The 11,884-nt window shown below is 30.7% G+C and overlaps 1 protein-coding gene across 1 annotated transcript; it reads right to left on the reverse strand.

The window, feature by feature from the left end:
* Nucleotides 1-7,952, reverse strand: LOC108340578 (probable methionine--tRNA ligase). Its single transcript, XM_017578054.2, has 17 exons — nt 7,621-7,952; nt 7,299-7,443; nt 6,870-7,023; nt 6,582-6,737; nt 5,996-6,226; nt 5,761-5,904; nt 5,502-5,592; nt 5,052-5,158; nt 4,823-4,937; nt 4,436-4,563; nt 4,250-4,315; nt 4,010-4,138; nt 3,760-3,903; nt 3,549-3,669; nt 818-1,050; nt 629-730; nt 1-490 (listed from the first exon to the last, which is right to left on the reverse strand). Exons 1-17 carry the CDS (start codon nt 7,733-7,735, stop codon nt 260-262), a joined length of 2,412 nt encoding a protein of 803 aa, XP_017433543.1. The 5' UTR covers nt 7,736-7,952; the 3' UTR covers nt 1-259.
* Nucleotides 7,953-11,884: the final 3,932 nt, after the last annotated feature.

Genomic DNA, 11,884 nt, shown 5'->3' on the forward strand with positions numbered 1-11,884 from the left:
TAAACCAGCAATGTTCCTTCAATAGGAAACAAAATTATATTAAAAAAAATGTCGATATTTTGGCTCCAGCTCATCAAAAAAAGCAGTTGAAATGAAGGTGAAGAAAACAAATCAAATTACACAAGCAATTCTACATCTACTGCTAACGAAAAAGGCAACAAAACTGCCAATAGGATGGTAAGTGAGAAGAATTGTTTTTCTACTTTTTTTTAATTGCCTTTTTTTTCTCATTTTGAACTCCAAATACTTTGATGCTTGTCTACTTTATAGATCCACCGCGTATGGATGAAACCTTGCAAACGCCTGCTGAGGTGGTGAGTGGAACATTTTTGTAGCATGCTACCAGATCCTCATTAGTGTGAAGATCGACTTGCAATGTTTCCCAAACTTTCTTCTTTGGATTTAAGAGTTCATCAGGATTACCTTCACTTCCTGGGAATGTAATTCTTTCTCCAACTTTAGCAGAACTGGGAGGCTCAACCAACTCAACCTGGAGGAAGCACAGCAATCAGATATCTATTCCTCCAACACCTCAGTGGATAAGCAATTCAAAGGAACCCAAAAAACACCAAAATAAAGGGAGTCAGGAGGCAATGGCATAGATATTGTATTTTGTATTTTTCTTTACCTTGGAATGATCATCATTTGATGCAGCAAGAACCATGGCTTGGGATTTAATGCCTCTCATGGAGGCTGGCTTTAGGTTACAAAGAACACAGACCTTTCGATTCTGAAGAGAGTCAATAGTATGAATTAATAATCAGTTAAAAAGGAATACGATCGCAACTTGTTAAATTAATTCTGGTTAGACAAAAACCTGTATTTCATCAAGTGGTATGTATTTGACGAGCCCACTGACAACAGTTCTGGTCTGTTCCTCCCCAACGTCAATTTCTTCAACATACAGTGCATCTGCATCGGGATGTTTTTGAGCTTTTGTTATAAGGCCAACCCGAATATCAAGCCTTGTGATGGTAATATCTGGTTCAGGCACGGCTTTGTTTTTAGCTTCATTAGATGATTTTGCTGGTTTTTTCTTTCCATTCCCATCTGTAGTAAACAATAGACCTAACATGCATTAGTAATCTTGAACAGTTCTGTTTATATATTAAAGAAAAATAATGCCCTGCAAAAATTGAAGACTGACTTAAGCTTAAATCATGGTTCAAACAAGCTTAGTTAATGGTGAAGATGTTAAGCTCGCTGCTAACGTGCAGATAAAGTAACCAATAAACTCATGATGTGAGGGCCTATAACAATGATGTTGATATGTGATAATTAGGTTGTCTTACATATCATCTCTAACCTAATACTTAAGAGAGGTCGATGTGAGGTGGGAGATACTACCACAAGCATCATCAACTCTAGTGAGGAGTTGACAGATATTTTCGCCGAATCTATAAGGAGGCAAAGAATTGGTTACATAAGATTGGTTCATATAAATTATGCATTCCAACTTGAGGGGAGTGTTGAAAATCAGAGTAATATATTATATTTATTAGTATAGACATGTAATCTTTATTCTACAGGAAACAAAATATCCTCTATTCATACATAACAAATGTAATGAGTCTATACAAACTCAAAACCATTATATATTTAAATACCCAATATTTAGTCCAATGTCTACTATGCATTCTGTATTTTGACAAGATCCTTGATTAAAATTAAAGACTTGTTATGATGATTTTGTAATCTTATACTTTTTTCTTAATCATAAGATTATTGAGAATGAGACATAAATAACTTGCATACATAAATAACTTACATAATTAAAGACTTGCATATTTTTTTCTAAATATGATGCACATTTGGCTATGAACCACTTGAACTAATTCAATTAAGAAATCCTAATAGTTAACATTACATTAAAATATTAATAAAAAATTCTAGAAAGGAAATGTAGAGCATTTGGTTTTCCTTTCAAAAAGAGTCAAATGAACTTTCAATTCAATGAGTCTACAACCATCAACTGAGTTGAATGTGCATCAGAACACCCCACCAACAGAAAGCCAAACACACATAATATATTTCTTTGATCTGAGATTGTTATAGTAATTAACAGGTTATTTTTTATATTTTAATCTAAATACCTAATATTTTAAAAGACTAGTTGAATGAAAATTGTATTTATTAAACTTTTAAAGAATTAATGAATAATTAAGAAGAAATGCATGAAATCAATAAATAAATTTAAGCTCTGGGACAAAATTAAAACATTGACCAAGGCAATTCAATAAATAAAAAAGGATTTAAGTTATTCACCAATCAAATTTTACGTGTTAACTTATTAGAGTTAACACAAATTTTTAACTGAAGAATGCTACTTCATAATACTGGACATCGGTGTGTCCATAAGATAAAACTGACCCAATGAAGACCACAATCCAAATCAAACCAATTACTTAGGTTATACACTATTCAGTTATAGATCCGAACCAAACCAAATATAATGAATTCAATTATCGAATTTATTATTTCTCAACCTAAAACAATCTTATGACATGAGCAATTAGTTTTTAATTTTAAATTAATATATTTTATACTTAAGTACTCAAATGTTCTTCTTAGTCTTTTTTTTATCTTCATTCATTTTTTATTTTTACTATATTAACTGGGTTTAACAATCCTCTTAATTTGGGTATAAATGAAATAAATAATATGATAACAATAGAAAAAATAAGTAGTAAACGTAATAAATGTTTAGCAATTAAGAACAAGAATATATTTTTAAACCAATATAAAATTAAAAATTTATATAGCATGTAATATGCACAAGAAAAATATAACAACTTTTATAATAGCCAGGTTACACAAACCAACACAATCTGTATTAAAATCAGTTTTTGTTTTACACTAAACTCAAACCAATTCAACATGTAAATTACAGGACGTCAACATTATTAAGTAAACTATTTTAGTGGAAGAAAATATTATGTTTGAAAAACAAATTATAGATTTTATTTTAAATAAATTAATAATTTTAGTGAAATATTGTTACGTTTTCTTTGCTAACAAAATATTAAAATGAAATAAATAACAGTAAACTGAATGATTGGCAAAAATAACGTAACAAAATATTGTTACGTTGGACAATTCAAATTTTTTTTCATGCTCCAAAGGGGTCATTATTGGCAAAAATACAAGTTAAACCAATTATTTACAAATACTTTTAGAAAAATATAAAGTGTAGAGATGCAGATACAATATAGATATCATAAAATTATTTTTTTTAAGTGGTTTAATTGTTTTCTATTTGAAATTTACTTTTTCATTTGCATGCATCCATATAAAAAAGATTTGAAGTTTCAAGAACTGACATTGTGTAAACTATTAAATTTTCTTAGTTTAATGAGCAGTATATTTTTACCACAAAATATCTTTCATTCAACTAAACGTGTCATAAACACCACCTTTGAATTGTCACTTTTTAGCGGGGAAGTTGTCTACCTAAGTAATTATATGATAATACCCACATATTCCGACTTTGCTTTCCTTCTTCCTAACCTCAAAACACTCATTAAAAATGGAGAAGTGGGATAAAACACCTGAAACTTTTGTTTTCCTCAGTTTCTCGGCAACATTTTCAGCTTCGGCCTCAGCTCGCACAATCCTATCGGCCTGACTTCCAGCGAACTTCTTCCTGTAGAAGTCCACTTCTTCATCTTTCTGGTCAACAATTTCGGAACCATCAATGACAATAAAGTGAAAGCACACCTAGAATTACTTCACTAATTTTTCTGAAAGAAGGCAACTTACCAGCTCCTTGAACAATGGCTTGGGTGTTCCAATTTTATGACCAGAACTTACAATATCCCAAGGCCTTTTTACCCTATCAACATCTCCTTTATCGTCACAAAGTGAGACATGTATCTCCGCAGGCAAATTTAGTTGATTAAATACCTTAATGCCAGACAACAGACAAGAACTGAGAATGTCTTGAAATACCTAACATAATTAAAACGTACTGTCACAAGTGCAACATACGTTTACTGGGAGGTTTACTTACTTCGAGTGTGAAAGATGGGATAAAAGGTTCCAATAAACACGCCAGAAGGTATACAATCCCAACTGCAGTTTTCATGACAAGAGCGCAGAGTGGTTTGTTTTCCTTGTAAAGACGCCAGAATTGAGCTTCCTGTAAATTTAATTGCACAAAAATTTCAAAAGGCAGCCATGTAACATGAACATAATACAATATATAATGTATTGTATTTTCGGGTGCAACACAACACCTCTCCAAAGTTACCTGGAGATATGCATTTCCCTCGCTAGATATGCTCATTGCAGTTTTCAATCCTTGCTTTAGTTTAACCTAAAAAGATTGCAGAAAGAAATACCATTAAACTGTGATAATATTCAGGTAAAAACAACAGACAATGTACCATAGTCATTTCAATTTACTATATCATGTCTCAAGAGGAAGATGGACTACCTTCTCCATTGCTTCTATGTATTGGTCTATATATGCAGCAACTTTATCAGCTAATTTTTTGGTCAAATTATGGGAGTCACCACTTACATCATCAGGAATGGAGGGGATAATGGAATCATATCCTTGACCTATACAATACAGAGTCATGTATGATTTAGAAAACAAGAATGAACACTAAATGAAAACAAAAATTAATAAACAACTGGAATAATGAAGAGAGTAATGGCCATGGATCTTAAGACTTTCCAAAAACTGTAAAAAAGGACAGCTATTAATCAATAGCTCCAACATATATACAGTCACAACACTAATGATGGTAATTTCAAAGGATTTGGAGCAGCTAATCTGTAGACACTTGAAGGGAAATGATGCAAGAGTTTGACCAACCTGCAGGTTTGGCAATAAAACTCAAAACTCGGTTGATGAAGTTGCCCAAATTATTCAGTAATTCACTATTTAATTTAGCTTGCAAATCAGGCCATGTAAATAATGTATCTGATACCTACATCACATAAGCACATTCAAATGAATAAAGAATAGAATATCCATTAATGTTTAACAAGAGATAAGACAGGTAGGCAAAACAGAATTCATAAAGTTTGTTAAATAGAATTACCTCAGGCCTATTTGTGAGCAAGTAATATCTCCATACTTCAACTGGAATCTCTGTATCTTTCACATCATTACCAAATACCCCGATACCTTTGCTCTTGGAAAACTTACCTAAAAATAATTTCTCACTAAATTTAGTTAATTCGTAGTGTCTAAATGTCAACTATCCTCACGTCCACAGAAAATATTAGATTAACTTCTAGCCAATGGGGGCTTTTCAAATGAGATAAGTATTTCATTCCTAACTAGTAACCTTATAAGTTTTTAAGTGATTATGGAGAAGTGAAAAAAGTATGCTTTTAAAATTTCAGGTTCAAAAGTTGATTTTATCTAGTGTAAAATTTTTCTTATTTTACCTCTTTGATTCATTTTTTTCTCCTATCTATAACTGTTCTTTGTAGATATTTATAATTATAATGACAACTGACAAACCATTGAAAAACAAATAACTAACCTGATTCATAATTTAAGTATTCGGTAACACTGATAGTCTTCATTAAAGTCCATTTCTCACCAGTTCCAAGTAGAGTAGATGGAAACATCACCTGGAGAATAAATTCCATCAGGTTAGAATGAACGTTTAACTCAGCTGGAGAATTACTGATCAGTGAGGGAAAATGATAAAAAAACAAGATGATGGATACATTGTCCCATGTAAACACAGACACATAATGGCATACAAATCCTCAAATTGTAGAAAGTCAATAACTTACAGTGTGGAATGGCACATTGTCCTTGCCCATAAACTGATACAGCTCCACATTCTCTGGGTTTTTCCACCATTTCTCCCAATCACGCGTGTAGCATGAAGTAATTGACACATACCCAATCGGTGCATCAAACCACACATAGAAAACCTTCCAATATTACAAAATTAAGCAGACAAACTACAAAGTTAATAAATGGAAAAACAACGAAAAATATTGGAAAAATCAATAGAAAACTGACCTTGTCTTTGTATTTTTCATGTGGAACAGGAACCCCCCACTTTAGATCCCTCGTAATACAGCGTGGCTTTAGTCCTTCTCTGAGCCATGAATTTGTTGTTTGGATGGCATTCTGACTCCATCCACCAGCCACAGACATCTCAGTGATATATTTTTCCAATCTGTCCTTCAATAAAGGGAGTTCAAGAAACAAATGGTCTGTATCCCGAATTCGAGGAGTTTTCTGACAAAACTGTTATAGATGTCAAAAATCTCATTAAGAAATCAACTGTCATTTACCCCAACCATACAATTGTGCAAGTATGTTAAAAGTAAAAAAGAACATGTGTACTCCAGAAAGCCCTACTAAAAGAAAAAGGTATAGAAAGGAACCAAAGAAGAAAGCTCACAAAGGGAAAACAAAACTTAAGGAACAAAACGAAAGTACCAAAACGAAAGCTACTAAAAACTCCAATTAAGAAATTCAGTCAATTCCTAAAATTGACCACAACAATTATAACAGATGCTTTGTCAAATAGGAACGAAACCACTAATTAATAAACCAGTGAAACCAGGTGTTAAATTTTAAAAGTGGGGCGAGTTAATACCTTGCATCTGGGATTTTTCAATTCTGTTGGATTCAGAAGTTTTCCACACTTCTCACATTGGTCTCCTCGAGCAGAATCATACTCACACCCCAGAGTCGGGCAGGTTCCCTCCAAAAGCCTATCAGCTAAGAACCTTTCACACGTGTCACAATAAAGCTGAAATACAATAGGCGTTTAACAATCACATCCTTGAAAATAATTGAAATCGGAAAACTACCCTTACAATTTCAAACAAATAGGAAGATAATACCAATGCCAAAAAAAATAGATACAGTTCGGCCAAACAACCTGCTGCATTGTGTTTTCGGAGAGCCAATTGTTCTCAAATATTTTTTTAAAAATTTCTTGACAAACTTCAGTTTGCTGAGAGCATGATGTCCTCCCAAATTCGTCAAAACTTATGTTGAACCACTTGTACACCTCCTTATGTATAGCGTGGTATCTACGAACACAGAGAGAGTAAGAGTATTATTGAAATTTCGCTGAAGTAATGAGTGACTGTATGATAACTTCACATAGATAGACTTGCAAATCAAGTCCAACACAACATGAAATATTCACTTGAAACAATCCTTTGAATATAAGCCAAGCTAAGCCATTAACCCTAACCACATAACGAATGAATAATCACATGGAAATAGCATAATTGTGAGTGTGCAAACACATATAACACATGTTAAATTTTAAAAAATAATAATAATAAAGAGAAACCCATACTTGTCACAGATCTCCTTGGGAGAGCACTTTTCTTCCATGGCTTTAGTCTCTGTCGCGGTTCCATACTCATCAGTACCGCAGATGTAAATAGTGTTGTAACCCCGAACCCGACAGTAGCGAGCGAACACATCGGCGCTCAGAACGCCTAGTCAAAATCAAACCAAAACGTTAATCTCTCGGTGACACAAACAAGATAAACACACAGATTCAATCCTGGATTTCAATCGATCAAAACAAAAATTGAAGAAAGCCATGAAACAACAAATAATGAGAGAAGAGCCATGAAACGACAAATAATGAGAGAAGAGATAATGCAACGCACATCCAATGATGTTTCCGAGGTGAGGAACGTTGTTGACATAAGGCAAGGCACTGGTGATTAGGATGTTGCGCTTCCCTTCCACAGGAAGCTTCGGCGGTTTCCCGTTTTGAGCCATCTGAACGGAATTCGTGGCGTTCGGCGGATAGAGAATAAGTTCCGGCGGCGGCAAGAGTGACGGAGAACACGACGAAAACGAGGGCAACGATGTGCAACGCCGGCGGCTCACTAAGGAACCTGAATAATATGTCTGACTGGTGACTAGGTATAGTTAATGGTAAAGCACCCTGTGCCTCTTCTAATCTAAATACAGGTTCATTCTTACTTTGCTGAGCCTTGCATAGCAAGGCTATGCTGAGATTATTTTATATATATTAAATTAAAAAGGTTAAAATCACTTAATTTATTACTAAATAAACTTTTTACATTACTTGTAAATGTAAACTAAAATAAAATTTCAGTTTTAATATATTTTATATTGTTTGTAATAGATATTTTTATAGAAATGTCAGCTAATTGTGAGAAATAGGTAATAAAAGCAATTTGTTAGGTTTATTATGATTTTATAATAAATATTGTTTTAAAAGATAATATAGTAAACGTTTAAAAGTAGTTACTTACCATTTTTTATTTATTTTTTCGAATTAAAATAATTTCGTTAAATGTATTACAATTAAAAATATAATATATATTTACTATGAAATTATTTATTATGTAAATTAGTTTTTAAATAATTCATTTAAAGATAGAAACGATCGTATTATAATTAAATAAATATATAAAAAAATTATGAAAATAAACAAATGTTTTAAATAAAATTTTGATTAATTTCATGCAATTGTGCAGATTTTCATTTGAATTATTTTAATATTATTTCACAATCAACATTTTTATTCAAATCTATTAATTTATTCATCTAAGTCAATATAATTTAAATATATTTTTACCGAAGAAAGAAAAACAAAACTAACTGAACAAAAATGTTATTTATTGCTAACAAAAATATACTTAAGCTTAAAATATATCATCTACAGATTACTTCTTACCAGGGTTGTCAAAATCAAACATAAAACTAGTTTATTATAAATAACTGCAGTGGGTAGGTGTTGACTAAAATCCATTTAATATCTCATTAAAAAAAACACTAAATAGCGTGTGAAAAGAGTATTTCTTGATTTTTTTTAAGACACATCGTTCAAGTATAAAAGTTTGACATAAATTAAAAATTTCAAGTTATAAAATTAAAAGATACTTTTAAAAAAATCTCAAATATTAAAAATATAAACAAAAGTTATTAAATATGAATAGTATAAGCTTTTTAAATTAAAATAAAATCTCAAAAATAATATGATAGAATGAGATGAGACTATATGCAAAGTAAAATTAAACTCAATAATATAAATCTTGCATTCGAAATTATGTAAGTCTTGTTCACAGCAGAGCTGATGTATTTATTCTAACTAATATTATACATGTTCTCTATTCACCTCTTTTTTGTTCAATGCTTGAAAATTGAGCTTACAAAATAGGTTCGATGGTAAAACATGTTCTTAAAGTTATATATCAAATCACTGTATTCATTGATTAAAATTATTTGTATTTGTACTACTCGATTCAAAAAATAATTATTTATTCAATTTTATAGTTATAGTTATTTATGTTTAGTTTCATTTGAATTTAGGGAAGACAACTTGTTTAACATGATAAGAAAAAAATAGTTTAAGGAATGTAATAGTTAATGTAAATAGATTTAATGATTCATTTTATAAAAAATTATCATCTTTCTTTAAATTTGTTGAAACCTTTCTTTTTTGTTTTTTAAGAAATATGTTAGATATAATATATTTTGGGTTACATGTGATCTTTAAAGATCGAAGATGAATCTTTATTTGATTATGATTATGATTGTTAGAGTTTGTTATGATTGTTGATTAAAAATTTTTATATACTGTGATTAGAGTTTGTATAGAATATTTTTTCAGTTATGACCGTTTATCCAAGTGAGAGAAAATAATTTTAAGATTTAAATACACTATTATATGATGACTTGTGATCTTTATGTGATAATAAAATGATATATTTTATTGTGTAAAAAGTGATTTGAAATCATAGTAATAAATTAGTGAAATTGAATTGATTATTGAATATCCAAATATGGTTCACTAAGAGAGAAGTGTAAAATTTACATTGCAAAGATTTCTAATGTTTTTACTTAATGTACAAACTATTTCTCGATGGACAAATTTGTTATAGGCAATATAGAAAGTATACTCATTTAGCAAGTAAAAGTTTGGTTAAGCCAATAAAAAAATATCATAAACTCAAGAGTTATGTGTGTGTTTGACTCATTAGACGAGAAAGTCTCACTAGAAGAAATTTAAAAAAATCTAGTATTGATACTATCTTACCACAATGTAACTAAAACCTTTGAAAGACATAAGTGAGTATGACAGATACCTGATATCAAATTCTACTAGATACATTATAGTCTTTTGAAGGCCGTGTCATATATATATATATATATATATATATATGTATATATATATAATTATATATGAAATAACCATGAAGACCTTTGTATATATATATATGTGATTCTTTATGCTATTAATGATTGACTATGATGTGTTAAATTCTAAGAGAACTATTTATTCATGTGAATTAATGTTAATTTTTATAAGTAGTATGATTTTAAATTTACATTAGCATGGTGTTTTTTTTTTGTTTATTTATGGTTTATCATATAAGTTGAGAAATAATGATACCATCTATGATCAGTTAAAGTATAATTATTACATAAGTATATAGTTTTTTTTTGTATTGTATAAATCCTTGTTAAAATATTTTACACATATTATGATAAATTTAACTTAAGTTTTAAGATTGATTGTAATTACATGTTATATAATCATCTGATTTATTTTTGTTTAATACTTAATTTGTAATATTTCAGTTAACAGTGTAAATATGCTAAATTAAGATGTTACGTTAAGTTAAAACATACTTTTAAATTTATATATCAATTTGCTGTATTTAAAATTTGAAACAATGCTTATTGTAGTACTTAATTTATAAAAAAAATAATAAGCTGCTTGATTTAAAATTTATAATAATTTATTTTTAAGCTCATTATCGATATAAAAACTATATTAAACTAAAAAAGTTGTCATTTTACAATAGTTTTTAAGAATAATTAATATTCACATAGCGTTTTGAATGGAACTATTCTAAGTTTTTTTCTATTAACATTTGTTTGGACTATTTTTATTAGTAAAATTTGTAGTTGTTGGTCAATGTTTTTATTAAGCAATATACCATTTTTTTTTCAAATATTGATTAGAAACCGGTCAATATTAGTTAGGTTTAATGTTTCGATAGGTCTCTTTTTTCGTTTAGAATCTCAAATAAGTCATATTCTTATTCGTTGTCTCAATTGTGTCTTTATTTTTTAAAAATTGAAACAAATAGACCCCTACTGTTAAATTGAACAAACGATGTTACACTGACATGTACGTGGCATGTTGACGGTAGTGTTTTAAATGACGTGGCAAGTTGTAACTCAGTTTGACGTGGATTTTTACTCTTTTTAAATTAAATAAATTGAAAAAAAGTTAATTAAACGAGTTGTTTATGAAAATTAAGGGTTTTGTTGTGAGAATTTAGGGTTCACATGAAAGAAGAAGTTGATGCTCGTGATTTGAGTTCGTTCACGGCGGGTGTTGGCAGCGGCATTGGCTGCGGGTGTTGGCGGCGGTGCGAGCTGCGGGCGTTGGCGGCGATGCTGGCATGGATAGGTTTCCGCATCGGACCACGGTAACAACAACGCCATTACTTCCTCCTCCGACGGTGTTGGCGGTGGTGTTGCGTCCTCCCACGCAGTGGTGCTGCCTTCTATAGTAGATGAATCTCGAAACAAATCTTATAATTGAATAAACCTAGACATAATTCTAGGAACCTAATTTTCATGGTTCAGACCTATAAGGGCTCGTTGGTGTCCTCGTTGTGCAGCTAGGTTTGCATCCCTGTTTTCTTGCCTCTGTTTTTGTCTCTTACACGGCCTCTCTTAGACAATAGTCCTTCTATCATTAAAGAAACTGTATTCAATTATTTAGATCTCTATTGGTGAACTCAATGAAGCTTGAAAATGGTTATTGTATATAATATATATGTAGAATTTGAGGCTGTGGTATTAAAGCCAGCAGAGCCCTTATAGGTCTGGACCATGAAAATTAGGTTCCTGGATTATGTCTAGGTTTCTTCAATTATA

This window comes from Vigna angularis, chromosome 5 (assembly GCF_016808095.1).
Source record: "Vigna angularis cultivar LongXiaoDou No.4 chromosome 5, ASM1680809v1, whole genome shotgun sequence".
Classification (NCBI taxonomy): domain Eukaryota; kingdom Viridiplantae; phylum Streptophyta; class Magnoliopsida; order Fabales; family Fabaceae; genus Vigna; species Vigna angularis.